The sequence below is a fragment of the Macaca fascicularis genome, chromosome 1, assembly GCF_037993035.2.
Source record: "Macaca fascicularis isolate 582-1 chromosome 1, T2T-MFA8v1.1".
NCBI lineage: Eukaryota > Metazoa > Chordata > Mammalia > Primates > Cercopithecidae > Macaca > Macaca fascicularis.
In genome coordinates, this window is record NC_088375.1 from 102,759,366 (window position 1) to 102,775,797 (window position 16,432).

General features: G+C 39.6%; 1 protein-coding gene across 5 annotated transcripts; it reads right to left on the reverse strand.

Moving 5' to 3' along the window:
* Positions 1-503: 503 nt before the first annotated feature.
* Positions 504-14,721, reverse strand: LOC102139678 (T-cell surface glycoprotein CD1e, membrane-associated). 5 transcript variants are annotated; one of them, XM_045399657.3, is made up of 6 exons: positions 14,506-14,721; positions 3,362-3,658; positions 2,467-2,736; positions 1,931-2,209; positions 1,447-1,540; positions 504-1,311 (listed from the first exon to the last, which is right to left on the reverse strand). In XM_045399657.3, the coding sequence occupies exons 2-6, from the start codon at positions 3,600-3,602 to the stop codon at positions 1,146-1,148; spliced, it is 1,050 nt and encodes a 349-aa protein (XP_045255592.1). In that variant the 5' UTR covers positions 3,603-3,658; positions 14,506-14,721; the 3' UTR covers positions 504-1,145. The 5 variants fall into 5 exon arrangements, with proteins under 5 accessions (XP_045255592.1, XP_045255595.1, XP_065400135.1 ...); XM_045399660.3 differs by lacking the exon at positions 14,506-14,721 and adding an exon at positions 11,245-11,598; XM_065544063.2 differs by lacking the exon at positions 14,506-14,721 and adding an exon at positions 10,365-10,541.
* Between the last annotated feature and the right edge of the window lie 1,711 nt (positions 14,722-16,432).

Genomic DNA, 16,432 nt, shown 5'->3' on the forward strand with positions numbered 1-16,432 from the left:
GTATCTCAATTGAAGTAAATTATATAAATGTAAGAATCCATATAAAAACTAAAGAAAAACAAACTGTAAATAATAATAAGCCAGACTAATATACAAAAATAAACATGTAGCTTAACTAGCATCCAATCACTCTTTTGCTTCATTACCTTAGCTCTGGCTCAAACCCTATGTCCTCTTTCTAATTGCTCAAAATATGAATTTCTCCCATGAATATGCACATCCACAAAGACACACATAGATAAACACAGCTCAGGGAAGTAGGAATGCCAGTTCAAACCTGTCCTAACTTTGAAAGGAGATAGCCCTTATGTTATTATTTTCCTAAATATCCCTGAAGATTCATTAACATCCCAATCACTCAGATTGAGGCACTCATCTGCCTCCTTCAGCTCTGGTGAGAGACAAAGGGAGATAGGAAGAGTTTTAGTAAGAGCACAGTCAAATGATGCAGAGATATCAGAGAGAGAATGGAGTAAAACAACATCACTTGAACTGACAACAAATTTATTCTGTCCGCATTTATTGAGGAATATTACATTCAAATTGAATCAGCTATATAATTTGTGATGTCAGTGAAAAATGAAAATACAATATCTCTTGTTTGAAAATGACTAAGGATTCCAAGATGACAACAGCAGAGCATTGAATCTAGCATGGGTTCCTGCAGAGCATACGATTCCATGTGTCTGCACAGATCACATGCTTATGAAACTGGTCCTGAATTCAGATAAGATTTTTGGTCGTGAACACAGACACAAATACCTACATCCTACTTTCAAGCAACTGAGATTAAAAAAAAAAAAAAAAGCAAAAACCTAATTAACTACTGTTCAGAGTAGGAAGAAATGAATGTGCTTGTGAAGATCAGTTCAATTTGGGGAGTACAGAAGAGCTCTTAATTGGGTGATCATGGGAATCCATGAAAAAGAAGTATCTGGATTATAGTTTGAAAAATCAACAATGGTGGATATGTAGCCAAAGAAGGAAAAAAAAAATCTCTGGAAGTTGAGGAAAAAAGTATGCCTAAAGGTATCAGTATCTTTGCTAGTACAAACTTTTTAAATTAAAGCATGCTTCCCTTATGGGACCTGGATGGTGTTTCAGAAGATGCAGACAAGGACTTTATGTAGAAGGTAAAGCAAATGTCACGAGAGTTGGTTTAGGCGTGTCTTCCACTTCAAGAATCTGTTTTTGATCCACGATACTTGTGCCAAGCAGAAGTGATGTCTTGAATTATTGGTGTCCTGGGTGTTGGCTCCCATGGGAAACGCAGGGCTGGGTGCACGGGGAGAAAGAGCGTTCTTATTTGAACTGTGGGAAAAGAGGAGGATATTAATCTCAAAGAAAGGAAATAAAGGGGAAAAGCAGAGAGAAAAAAAGAAGATAGAGGAAAAAAAGAATGAGTTGATTACAGGTTGAAGAAACAAAGAACAAGAAAAGGCTCACCTCTGTTTTTTTAACCGTGAGTGAACTACAACCAATATGACCAGGTTAACTATCACAGTTAAACAGATCAGGATGAGAAAGATGGAATATCCACCTGGTTGGGGATAGAATAAGAATATCATCCCTAAAATACTCTATTCCACCAAGCTGAGATTTCCCATTTTGCAAGGGTGGTATCTTCCTAGAGTTTTATCTGTGTTTTCCAGAGCCCTCATTTCAATTCCTCCTGATCCTTTGTCTGTGATCTCCTCCCAGCACTCTCCCACTAAATCACTAGTTCCTCCTCCTTTTTTTTGTTAGTATGTCTAATTCCCTACTTCCATTTTCTTAAAATTTAACTACTGTCATACTCTATCCTTTATTTTCATTGTCCCAGTTTTACCCTTCTTGTGCCTAGCGTTCCTACCCATTTCCTCAGCCCCCACCCTCAAAAGCCCCAGGGCTATTTTCATTATTTCCCAGCAGAGCCTCAGCTCTTTCTCACCCCAATGGATGATTAGATCATGGCCCTCTATACTGCTGTGTTTCACCCGACAGGACAGGCCAGCTGCCTCCCCAGTTGCCACATCCAGGGTTGCTCGGAGATACCATGTCTCGTCAGCATTAGGCAGGATGTCCCCTCGCTGAGTGCCCCGCTGCTCCTGCTCACCCCGCATCCACATCACCCACACGGGCTTTGGGTAGAATCCTGAGACATGGCACACAAGCTGCAGACGGCCAGGGCCAGGACTGGGGCCACGGGACAGCCAGGCTTCCGGCTTCACTAGACAGAAGAAGATAAGAAAAAAATGGAATTTTGAGGGGCACCCCAGGCCAGAGCTCAGGCACTTATGTGCCTAAGTAGTAATACTAAGAGTGATTTAATAATCACTTCTTTCTCTTTTCTAAGAAACAGTCCTAAACCCACACATCTCATTCTCTAGTCTCTCACATTTTCTTTCAAAATGATGATGAGAGGCAAATTCAAATAGGAGAGTTACAGTACTAGGAACAAGAGGGGAGAGAGAGAGTTGGGCTCACCTTTTCGTTTCAGTTCTGACTCCCCTGCTTCCATGAGCCCCGCAAGAAATCGAGGACAGGTGTGACCAAGAAGGCTTTGCAGTATTTCCTTAATATCTAGGTAGCGACTGAGCACTTTACAGACGTTCTGGGCCCGGATCCCTGCTCCTGGAGATGGCTCCCAGGAAATTCCTTGGAAACTCAGGAAATCTGATCCTTGATATGCCATATTTAAGAAGATTTGTGGGGCATTCATTCTACAGCCAGCTAATATCTGGATCTCGAAGGGGTCTGAGAGTAGACAGGCACGAGAGATCAATATGGAAAGAATGACAAGGAAGAAAAACAAACAATTTAGAGAGTAAAGAGATTCAAGGGAAGAAAAATTTGCTGGGAAATCATATGGAGACTAGAGTTTAGTGGCAAAGGGGAAGAAAATTTGTGGGAAGAAAATGTGAAGATAATAAAGATTCTTTGAAATAACTAATGGGAAAGTGGTAGATGGGAAGGCTATCAGGAAGATAGGAGATTGGTCACCAATAATTCACGTGAAAGTGGTTAGGTACAGGCCAGTCCAGGTCAACACTCAGGCAAAAGATAAAGAAGGGTAGAAAGCGGGGTGAGAAAGGCTGAGTCTGAGGGCAGGAATGAGGGGCAGAAGATCCAGAGGAGACAGTCATTCCAAAGAGCCAGACACGAAGGTATATTCATGTTGAGATACGTACACACAGGCCCTTTTGTGTATATAGTGGAGTGAGGGTGGTGAGGAAGGGTGAAGCAGAGGAGGGAGTGGGAGCCAGAGAGTGGGGAACAAAGTTAGTAAGGTTAAATGATGGTCAGAGTCTTTATACCATCTCCACTTTGGAAAATAGTTGATGTTCCCAGGCAAATTATCAGCTTAGAGTGACGAACTTACATTCAAGCTGAAATTGACCAGCAGAAGCTTGCACTATCCGGACAAAACCATTGAAGTATAACTGGAACAGTGACTGTAAGTTTTTCAGCTCCTGCTTGCTGAAGTTTCCATGGGACCAGGGCTTCAGAAAGCGGATGGTGCCCGTGACAGTGTCCCAGCCATGAGTCTGAAGGTCACCCAGCCATCCTGAGCCCTCACTGTGTGCCCAGCTGTGGTTGGCAAAGGAGGAAATTTGGAGCATGCGGAAGGACAGGGGGTCCTCTGCTGCTGGACGGTAGGATTTTAGAGCCTGGGGAGCTGAAAGAGAGGGAAATGACAAGTAGAGAGAATGTAAAGGAATGGGAAAAGTGATGCCAAAGGAAAAAAAGGAACTTAGAGACGAGAGATAGTTAGGCAATTTGCACGTATGCTTTTCCTCTGGGGCCAGCTTCCTTTCCCCAAAATCAGAGACAAAAACTGAGACTGAGGGCAAGAATTCTCTGCCTGGAACTAGCCTGAAAGCCATACTCCAAGGGCATCCTAGAGGAGTACTGCTCCCTTCCCCCAGGACCTCCCCAGAACTTCTTCTCCGTCCTCTGGTGCCCTACCATAGGTAACCTTCCACCTGCACTCTTCTTACCTGCTGTATTTTCCCCAGGACAGCAGAGTCCCTCGAAGAGGAGGAACAGGAGCAACATTGAAGCTCTGTTAAAGCAAAGATTCCTTGGCAGGACACCTGCCCTCAGAATTCAGATATCAGTACCCCTCTCCACGCCCTCTTGTACTCTCATCTGACTTCCCTTACCGCACAGACAGAAAAACCTCTCCCTCTGCAGACTTCCCTGTCAGAGAAGCCCCACTGCCTCCCTTTGCCACAGCCTCCCACGGGGTTCTTCATTTCCCCTCTGTCTCTCCCACTGTCTGGCTCCAAATTTTCTCCCTGCTCTTGTCTACATCCTCCCAACCTCCCTAATTGCACTAACTGCTGGAAAACGGGTCCTGGCTTAAAGCAAATCTGTGGTCTGGCTTGAAAATTGAGCAGCTTTTCACCTTGGAGAAATCAAATCCATACTTGGGTTGTCAATAATCTAATCTGTGGGAAGTGATGGTAGTCACTTGGTGGTGCCTATCCACCAGTCTCCCACTTCTACCTTTCTGAGATCCTCTCCTCTGCCTGTGTCTCTTCACTCTGCTCTTGATCATGATCAGAAGACACTCGGCATCCTGGATGTAGCTGCATAATCCGCATGCAACCCTCCATAATCCAACTCTCCGTGCTGCTGAAAAAGGAGCAGCAATGGCAATGCAGATTATCAGATAATCTAAAGAAAGCTCCCTTTGCTCAGTTTCCCCAGTCAAGCCAACCGTCACTGTTAAAGTGGTCCATGAGTGGGCTTGACCTGGAAGTGGTGAGCTAAAGGGCAGGTAGATTTCACCCATGTTTTACAAGTGGGTCTGGAAGAAATACACAGGGGACTTGGATCCCCGTCCCTACCCAGATGAAGAGAGCATGTCTGGAAGTCTGTGGGCCAGTTTCGCCCTGGGTATGAAGAAAGACTGAGAACAAGCATGAAGCTTCTCATTAGTTCATGGCCTGAGAGCATTGGCGTTCCCTTGCTTGCGTTTGCTTAGAAAGCAGTGTTGGTGGACACAGGGAAGTAGCCTTAGAGGACTGAAGTGTTCACTGGAGAATTAATTACTGTATTGAGTCTTTATTTTTGTTTCTTGTTCATTGGTGTTTGTTGTGACACCCTGAAGGCAATTGAAATAACATTCCTTTGTTTGGTTTTTATACATTTGTTCAACTGACATTTATTCAGAGCCCTATGACCAAAAACAATTCCCAGACCCTAAGATATCAGAGATAGAAGTCTTTGGAAAAAAAAAATAAAACAAAACTCAGCCACAAACCTCTACTTTTCTTATAGCGTGAATTTGCAGAACGGTGGTCAGAATTATTGAAAAAGGTCCAAACCTAGTTTCATCTTATTATCATTTCTAAATTCTGAGGTTAAAAAAAGATAAAAAGTTTCCTTGTTTCTTGAGTAGAATGTCTACATTTATTTTCAATACTCTTTCTTTTCTACAAATACATTCAAAGCTATGAGTTGCTACGTAAATCTATCTATAAATCGCTATGTAAATCCAAAATTGGTTTCATAATAAAATTATCAACAGTAAACAAAGATAAATATTCATGAGAATATATGCTAACCTATGAAAACCATAACACATAGTAAAAAGATTGGAATGACCTATGCCAGACATCAATACTACAAATAATTGTATTCATTGGAATTTTTGTTTTGTTTTGTTTTGTTTTTTCCTGAGACGGAGTCTTGCTGTCTTGCTTGTTGCCCAGGCTGCAGTGCAGTGGCATAATCTCAGCTCATTGCAACCTCCGACTCGCTGGTTCAAACTATTCTCCTGCCTCAGCCTCCCTAGCAGCTGGGATTACAGGCAAGCGTCACCGTGCCCAGCTAATTTTTCTATTTTTAATAGACACAGGGTTTCATCATGTTGACCAAGATGGTCTTGATCTCCTGACCTCATGATCTGTCTGCCTCAGCCTCCCAAAGTGCTGGGACCGTGCCTGGTCCATTAGAATTTTTAAATCAGGCCAGGCACGGTGACTTATGCCTATAATCCCAGCACTTTGGAAGGCCGAGACAGGTGAATTTGAGACCAGCCTGACCAACATGGCGAAACCCTGTCCCTACTAAAAATACAAAAATTAGCTGGGTACCTTGGTGTGTGCCTGTAATTCCAGCTACTGGAGAGGCTGAAGCAGGAGAATTGCTTGAGCCTGGGAGGTGGAGGTTGCAGGGAGCTGAGATTGTGACATTGTACTCCAGCCTGGGCAAAAGAGGGAGACTCTGTTTCAAAAAAAAAGAGAGAGAGAGAATTTTTGTATCATTTGCAAAGTAAAATAAAGCTAAGCATAATTGGAGAATAAAGCAATTTTGTTATTCCACAGAACAATTGCACTATTGTACAAGTAAAGATTACCACACCCTAGTTTTTAATTTTGAGGTTACAGAACTCACAGATAACTGCAAATTAGTAAGCAAAGTAGAAATAATGTCTGATAGCAGCCCAATAATCATTAACAAAATATTTAATGAGATTCCTTCTAAATTAAAATTATCCAGAAGTTAAATTCCAAAGAAAAATTGTTGTAACATTATATGGTACAATTATTTCCTTCCTGCTTTACAAAATTCCATCAGTGAGTAGGCCAGGTGCCGTGTCTCATGCCTGTAATCCCAGCATTTTGAGAGGCTGAGGCAGGCAGATCAGGAGATCAGGAGATCGAGACCATCCTGGCTAACAGGGTGAAATCCTGTCTCTACTAAAAATACAAAAAATTAGCTGGGCATGGTGGCAAGTGCCTGTAGTCTCAGCTGTTCGGGAACCTGAGGCAAGAGAATCACTTGAACCTGGGAGGCAGAGGTTGCAGGGAGCCAAGATTGCACCACTGCACTCCAGCCTGGGCAACAGAGCAAGACTCCATCTCAAAAAAAAAGAAAAGAAAAAAAATTCCATCAGTGCCTAACCACATTTTTTACTAAAAATACTTACTGTCTGTGGCCAGAGATCTCTTTTAAAAAGAAATTCCCCCTCCTATGTTTTTCTGAGGCTGCCCCACAGTCACATTTGCAGATCCCTTTTTGCCAAAACCAGAAAATTCTCTCAAAACATATTACAAGATGTGACTTGGGACAAATTAATCTTTCTATGTAAGAAATTTACGGGAGATAAACCATTAAAAATGATTTAAAATAAAATTTTTGAGTACATTTGTAGAAATGTAAGAAAATGTTACATCTACTAATTTTTTTTCAAAGAATTTAAATAAGAGTTTTATTCTTTTGGCTTATTTTCAGGAAAGATTGCAATTTCTACATACTTATTTTCTTGTTTGTGTATACTTACATTTCTTTAACATTTATTCAAATATGTTTTTCAGCTTTAGTGAGGTACAACCAACAAATAAAAATTGAGTGTAAAAAAAGTATTTATTGCCACTGAGCTGTACATTTTAAAATGGTAAAGATGATAAATTATATATTTATATTCTACCTTTTTTAAAATTGAGTATACTTAAGGTGCACAACATGATATTATATGTATGTACTGTGAAGTAATCACCACAGTCAATTTATTAGCATATCCATCACTTCGCATAGTTATATATATATATATATATATATATATATATATTTTTTTTTTTTTTTTTTTTTTTGAGACGGAGTCTCGCTCTGTCGCCCAGGCTGGAGTGCAGTGGCAGGATCTCGGCTCACTGTAAGCTCCGCCTCCCGGGTTCACGCCATTCTCCTGCCTCAGCCTCCCGAGTGGCTGGGACCACAGGCCTCGCCACCACATCTGGCTAATTTTTTGTATTTTTAGTGGAGAGGGGTTTCACTGTGTTAGCCAGAATGGTCTCAATCTCCTGACCTCGTGATCCGCCTGCCTTGGCCTCCCAAAGTGCCGGGATTACAGACGTGAGCCACCACGCCCGGTCGTTTTCAAGTATTTTCTCCCCTTCTGTAGGTTGCCTCTTCACTCTATTGTCTCCTTTGCTGCACAGAAGTTTTTTAGTTTGACACAATCCCGTTTGTCTATTTTTGCTTTTATTGCCTGTGCTTTTGGTGTCATATCCAAAAAAAAAAAATCCCATAATAGAGGGCATATATGAAAATCCCACAGCTAACATCATGATCAATCTTTTCTCTAAAATCCAGGACAAGGCATGAATGTCCACTCTCCCTACTTCTATTCAACACAGTGTTAGAAGCCCTAGACAGAGCAAGTAGATAAGAAAAGGAAATAAAAGGCATCAAAATCAGAAAGTAAAAGGTAAAATTATCTGTTGCAGCAATAATCTACAAAATCGATGTGATATATAAAATCTACATGATGATGTACACAGAAGACCCTTAAGACTCAACAAAAAAATGATTAGAACTAAAAAATTCAGTAAAAGATGTAGAACACAAAAATCAACACACAAATATCAATGGTGTTTCTATACACAATAAACTATCATGAAAGGAAATTAAGAAAACAATCTCATTTATAGTAGCACAAAAAGAATAAAATACTTAGGAATAAACTTAATCAAAGACTCATGCACTGAAAATTACAAAATACTAATGAAAAATATTAAAGTAGACACAGAAAAATGACAAAGAAAAAGTGGACAAAGCACCAGTAATTGAAGGGGATGTTACCCAAACATGGGAATGGACTTGTAGAGGGACCCATATATTGACCCCCATCTCCGCTTCCCAGAGCACTGTTGCAAACACACTGAAAAACAAAAGAAGTGTACAGCTGACTAAGAGACTATTTTTCAGCTCTACTGTTAAGCACCATCTACTTGACTGCAGCCTGAAGTACACCACCAAACAAAAATGCATTTCACCAACACTCATTGCCTGTGAAACCCACTGCAGGAAACTATCTGCAACCTAGGAACCTGTACAGAGCCTTGGCCCTCTGAAATAACTCATTATCTCTCTCTCTATATATATATATAATATACACACACACACACACATACACACACATATATGTGTGTGTGTATATATAGTGTTAGTGTGACCTATATATATAGTTAGTGTGATATACATATATATAATTAAAAACTTCATCCAAATGGCAACAAATTCAAAAAGAAAAAGAAGTGTCCGCTCCTTCACATGGGAAGGAATCAACACAGTAACTCCAGCAATTCAAAAAGTCCGAGGTGATTTGTTACCTTGGAAAGATGACACTAACTCCCTAGCATGAACCTAACCAGACTGAAACGTATGAAATGACAGATATAGGGTTCAGAATCTGGATGCTAACGAAGCTCAACAGGATCCAATAAAGTTTAAATCCAGCATTTACGAGGAACTTAAACAAATTTACAAGAAAAAAAGTCCCATCAAAAAGTGGGCAAAGGACATGAACAGACACTTCTCCAAAGAAAACATACATGCAGCCAACAATCATATGAGAGAATGCTTAACATCACTGATCATTAGAGACGTGCAAATCAAAACCACAACAAGATACCATCTCACATCAGTCAGAATGGCTATTATTAAAAAGTCCAAAAATAACAGATGCTGGTGAAGTAGTGGAGAAAAAGGAATGCCTTTACACTGTTGGTGGGAGTATAAATTAGTTCAGCCATTGTGGAAGATGGTGTGGCAATTCCTCAAAGAACTAAAAACAGAAATACCACTCAACCCAACAATCCCATTACTGAGTATATACCCAAGGGAATATAAATTGTTCTATTATAAAGACACATGTAGGTGAATGTTTATTGCAGCATTTTCACAATAGCAAAGACATGGAGTCAACCTCAATGTCCATCAATGATAGACTGGATAAAGAAAATGTGGTACATATACACCATGGAATACTATGCAGCCACAAAAGGAATGAGATAATGTCCTTTATAGGACATGGATGGAGCTAAATAAAGGCCATTATCCTTAGCAAACTACACAGGAACAGAAATCAAAATACCACATGTTCTCATAAGTGGGAGCTAAATGATGAGAATCCGTGGACACATAGAGGGGAACAACACACAGTGGGGCCTATGGGAGGTTGCAGGGTAGGAGGAGGGAGAGGATCAGGAAAAACAGCTGGTGGGTACTAGGCTGAGTACCTGGGTGATTAAATAATCTGTACAACAAACCTTCATGACAGAAGTTTATCTATGTAACAAGCAAGTACCCCTAAACTTAAGATAAAAGTGAAAAAAAAAAAGAGAGAGAGAGACATGATCCAAATAAGCATAAGCAGAAATGGAAAAGGTGACATTACAACTGATCCCACAGAAATACAAAAGATCCCCAGAAACTACTATAAAAACCTCTATGCACACAAATTATAAAATCTAGAGGAAATGGGTAAATTCCTGCAAACACATAATCTCTCAAGATAGAACCAGGAAGAAATTGAAACCCTAAACAGAGTAATAACAAGTTCCATAACTGAATCAGCAATAAAAACTTACCAACCAAAAAAGTCCCTGGACCATCAGCAAAGTAGGCATCAAAGGAACATACTTCAAAATAATAAAAGCCATATACAACAAACCCATAGCCAACATCATGCTGAATGTCCAAAAGCATTCCTCTTAAGAGCTGGAACAAGGATGCCTACTCTCACTACTCTTATTCAACATAGTACTGGAAGACCAAGCCAAAGCAGTCAGTCAAGAGAACAAAATGAAAGGCATCCAAATACCTAAATGGGAAGTCAAATTTTCTCTCTTCACTGATGATATAGTTTTATTTGTAGAAAACTCTAAAGATTCCACCAAAAGGCTCCTGGAGTGGATAAACAATTTCAATAAAACTTCAGATACAAAGTCAATGTACAAAAACTAGTAGTATTACTATACACTGGTAACATTCAAGCTGAGAGCCAAATAGAGAATGCAATCCCATTTGCAGTATCCACCAAAAAAAGTAAAATATCTATGAATACATTTAACGAAAGGGGCAAAAGATCTCTCCAAAGAGAACTACAAAACACTGCTGAAAGAAATCATACAGGACACAAACAAATGGAAAAACATTCCATGCTCATGGATTTGAAGAATCAATATTATTAAAGTGTTCATACTGCCCATGTTATTTGTATCAAATCACCAACATCATTTTTCACAGACTTAGAAAAAAACTATCCCAAAATTCACATGGAACCAAAAATAAGCCCAGATAGCCAAAGCAATCCTAAGGGAAAAGAACAAAGCCAGAGGAATCACACTACCTGACTTCAAACTTTACTACTAGGCTACAATAACCAAAACAGCTTGGTACTGATACAAAAATTAGCAGAGAGACCAATGGAACATAATAGAGAAATCAAAAATAAAACAGCATACTTACAACCAACTGTTCTTCAACAAAGTGAACAAAAATGAGTAATTGATAAAGAACTCAATATCCAATAAATGGTGCTGGGAAAACAGCTAACCATATTGCAGAAGAATAAAACTGCACTTCTGCCTTTCACCATTTACAAAAATTAACTCAAGGTGGATTAACAATTAAAATGTAAGACCCTGGCCAGGCACAGTGGCTGACACCTGTAACCCCAGCAATTTGGGAGGCTGAGGCGGGTGGATCATTTGAGTTCAGGAGTTCAAGACCAGGCTGGCCAACATGGTGAAACCCTGTCTCTACAAAATAACTCAAAAATTAGCCAGGCGTGGTGGCGGGCGCCTGTAGTCCCAGCTACTCAAAAGGCTGCGGCAGGAGCATAGCTTGAACCCGGGAGGCGGAGTTTGCAATGAACCGCGATCGCACCACTGCACTCCAGCCTGAATGACAGAGCAAGACTCCATTTCAAAAAAAAAAAAAACAAACAAAATTAAATGAATAAACGATAAAATAAGCACCTATATAAACAGATCTCCATAATAATAATAACAAAAAATTTTAACAAATTTAAAAGAGAATATTATTAATCTGGTAAGAAAAGTTTACACAAAACACTCCCAGCAAATATGACTCTTGTTAACCTTTTAAAAAATCTTATCTCGGCTGGGCGCGGTGGCTCACGCCTATAATCCCAGCACTTTGGGAGGCCGACACGGGTGGATCACCTGAGGTCAGGAGTTTGAGACCAGCCTAGCCAACATAGTGAAATCCCGCCTCTACTAAAAATACAAAACATTAGCCACACATGGTAGCAGGTGCCTGTAATCTCAGCTACTAGGGAGGTTGAGGCAAGAGACTTGCTTGAACCCGGGAGGTGGAGGTCGCAGTGAGCCGAGATCACGCCATTGCACTCCAGCCTGAGTGACAGAGCAAGACTCTGTCTAAAAAAAAAAAAAAAAAAAAAAAAAAAAAAAAAAAAAAAAAAAAAGTAGCTATCAAAAATTCTATTTCTCATTTTACTGGAGGTAATAGGCCAGTGAAAATGGGTAAAAAATATAATCAAAGGTATAACAATTGAAAGAAAACTAATGAAACTTTCGTATCTAGAGATATCATTAGAAAATCCAAAAGGATCTATAGATAAAACATTAAGCTTAATAAGTTAATTTAACATGGATACTGGTAGCAAGGTCAAAATATTTTTTTTATTTGTAACATACAGTAGACCTCTCCTTATTCATGGTTTTGTTTTCCACAGTTTTAGTTAGCCATGGTCAATGGCAGTCTGAAAATATTAAATGCGCAATTCCAGAAATAAACTGTCTATAAGTTTTCAATTGTGCACCGTCCTAAGTAGTATGATGAAATTTCATGCCAGCCTACTTCATCCGGACGAGGATGCAGATCACCCCTTAATCCAGCGTATCTACACTGTATGTGCTACCCAACCATTAGTCACTTAGTAGCTGGCTCAGTTATCAGATCAGCTGTCCTGGTCTCGCAGTGCTTGTGTTCAAGTAACCCTTATTTTACTTAGTAACGGCACCAAGCACAGAAGTAGTGATGCCTGTAATTCAAATATGCCAAAGAGAAGCCATAAAGTGCTTCCTTTAAATTAAAAGGTGTAAGTTTTTGATTTAGTAAGGAAAGAAGAAAAAAAAAATGCTGATGTTGCTATGATCTACAATAAAAAGGAATTATCTTCCCATAAAATTGTGATGGGAAAAAAGTAATTGTACAAATTCTACCGTCACACTTCAAATTGCAAAGGTTATGATCAGAGTGTGTGGTAAGTGCTTAGTTAAGATCTTAAAAAGCCATCAAATTTGTGGGTGGAGGACATGAGCAGAAAGGGGCTCCAATTGGCAGCAATCAGGTTCAACACTATTTGTGGTTTTGGGCATCCACCCAGGGTCATCTGCTACTTTGTGTTCATTGACCTACATCTCCTCATTTCCTCCCACCACCACCTGCTTCCTGCCCCTGGTAATCAGTGTTTTATTCTCTATTTCTGTGTACTCAACTCTTTTAAGATTCCACATATAAGTGAGATTATGCAATCAATATCTGAGAAAACCTGTGTCCTGAGGAGCTTATTGGAAGTGTGCATTGTCTTTAGGCCCATCGGAGAATATGGGTCAGAAGCATCAATTAAAGTTTTGTTTTAGAAGTGTGCATATGTTGATTTTTTAATTTGAAACCAACACTGGAACTAGGGATAATCTTTCCCTGGAAGACAGGTTTCATATGTCAAGTAACAATGGTACTAATGCAGAGTGGAAATACAAACTATGCCATAGCACTGAACGAGCACAGTCACAGCATAGTATGGAAATGTGAGACTCTGCCATGTGGACACTGCCATGTCCGTTTCTGTACTTTTGAAACAGAAAGGAAATATGAAATACTGGATATGATATGTGGGAAAGAATGTAACTTGAAAACCTGGTTAATTTCTAGACCTTTCAAACAATCTCAATTGCTCCACTTTTCATGGAAAAGACAGTGTATAAAGTAAATTTTTCCCTCAAATATGACATTTGAAGAATTCCAAAATTTTCATTTTGTCTGGCGATTTTCTTAACTAATTTTAAATTTACAGTCATCTTCTTGCAAATGTTGCCAGAAACAAGACGGAATCACTAAGGTAAAAAAAAAAAAAAAAAAAAAAAAAAAAAAAAAAAAAAAAAAACCTGGCAGAGCTAGGGAAGACTATGCAGAGAGGATTCTCACACTTGTATACCTAATAAGAACAAATACCATGAAAGACTTTGCAAAAACCACAACCTTGAAAAGGCCATCACAACCTTACACGAAAAACGCCTCAAAGACACCTGCCTTGCCAGCAACTGTCTGTTTAACCTCTGACTGGTGTCACCCTTGTTACTGGTATTTGTAAGCAAGGATAATTATTTCAAAACAAATATGTAATCTCTTCATTTTTTTTCTTTAAAAATTTTGCCTTCCTTTACCTCCCTGAATATGCTCATAGTTTACTATGGCATATATATTTCCATTGCAATGCTCTATTCCCAAATAAATATATTTTTCTTTTAGAGAGCCCCTTTTTCTGTTTGTTATTTAGGTAGACATTCTGCACGTATTTGGCAAAAACTTACACGCTGTTGAAACTGAAACCAAGGCCTCTTCCTCTATCTTCCTTCTCTCAGGCACAACTCAATTTCTAACGTGGTCTTTGGCAACACTAATATTCCTTTCTGGTAACATAATTTTGACTGGATTACTGTTCTCATGTTTTAGGCTTACCTTGTTTAAAAATTTGATGAGTAGCCGAGTGTGGTAGCTCATGCGTGTAATCCCAGCACTTTGGGAGGCTGAGGTGGGTGGATCACGAGATCAGGAGATCGAGACCATCCTGGCCAACATGATGAAAACACGTCTCTACTAAAAATACAAAAATTAGCCAGGCATGGTGGCAGGCACCGCAGTCCCAGCTACTCAGGAGGCTGAGGCAGGAGAATCACTTGAACCTAGGAGGCGGAGGCTGCAGTGAGCCGAGATCACGCCACTGCACTCCAGCCTGGGCAACAGAGCAAGACTCTGTCTCAAAAAAAAAAAAAAAAAAAAAAAAGTTGGATGTTTCTGGGGTTAGTGTTGTGATAGTCTCTTGTGCCCTACCAACTCTTTTGGATTTTTTTTAAAATCAGGAACATTTCAGATTTAGTTTGTATCAATTCAACTTTGGGAGTCTTGGAAGAACTCTCTCATTTTAATGGAAAATAGCTCAGGTTGTCTACCAGCTTTTCCTGAACTCTGTTTTGGGGGTTCTACCCAAAATAAAAAGCTTATAAACACAAAAACAATAATGTTCATGTCTGTGACGGCCAATGTTAAGTCTCTGCTGTTGTCTATGGCTGTTATCCAAAAAGTAGATTCAATTCTGTCATGTATTGGAGTCTGGGAATATTGTTAAGAGATACATACATTGAAATTTGGAGAGGTGCTCTGTATTTATCAATTAGGCAGTGATAATCTTGGATGAAGGCTAGTCTTATTGATGTTGTGAACCAGTTGTTCCCAGGAATAGAGAACACTACACTATTCACTTTGCATTTTCTTATCCACGTAATAGAATTAGTTAGTGGTAACCCTCTACACTTGGAATTGTTTGCTGCTACATTTCTGCATGACACATAGATCTATGCAAATACGTGACTTTTTCCCAAATGGAGAAAATCCAAAAATTCTTAAAATTTTTCATGGGCATACAAGAAGATAGGAGGTGACATTTTAAAACAAGTATCTCTGAACTTTCTTTATAAAAAAATAGCGGCCTCTTTGCTCTATTATTAATACCTCATGTGGTGTTATGAAGGCCCAAATGTAGACAGCAGTTATGAGATATTACAAGAGGAGAAGATAGCTCTGCTGCTTATAGAACCTTATCCAAAAAGTTATCTTTGACTTAGACTGGAGGTGCACATAGCATAGCTCCTAGAGTTCTGTTTATCTCATAAATATTTGTTATTCAAAACTCCATAGGCCAAGAGCTCCTGAAGAGAAGGTCATATGCTAGTAGCAATTGTCATTTTTTCCCTCAAATTTTGCTATAGTATAATTTTGTTTGAATTATAAACTTCAGTCTTTATTATATTTGATTCTGGCATTTTGGCTTGTAGTGCTATAGTACCGGCAATGTTTTAAATGCTTTACCTTTATGTAGGTGAATATCGGCACACACACATGCACACACACACACACAGACATAGACACACACACACGCACAGCCAGTTTAGAATGTGGAGTAAGGAACACCAGACAAAGAGGGCAATATAAGAAAGAGAAGACATTGAAAACATTGGGAAGAGGCAGTAACAGAGTGCCAGAGAAGATAAGGCAGCTAGGAGGGGGAAAGACTAAGTGAGGTGGATAAACCAAAAGCATCCTTCTGGGTTAAAGCGGACTAAAAGCTTAGCAATTGTTTAATATCATCATCCTATCCTATAGACGTGGGAATAAAGACTTAGGAAGGTGAAATGAAAATGCAAAATCATACGGGGGCTTTCCCAAGGAGGTATGAAGGAAGTTGAGGACAGGGAGAGCAGCTGGAAGTCAGGGGGTAAGACAAAGTCTAAAAGTCAGGGCTTGAGGGAAATAAGAGGTGAGGTAAGAGGCTCAGGGCTGTGGGAGGCACATTTTTCTCTGAAAAGCAATTTGGATGAGGAAGAGATTT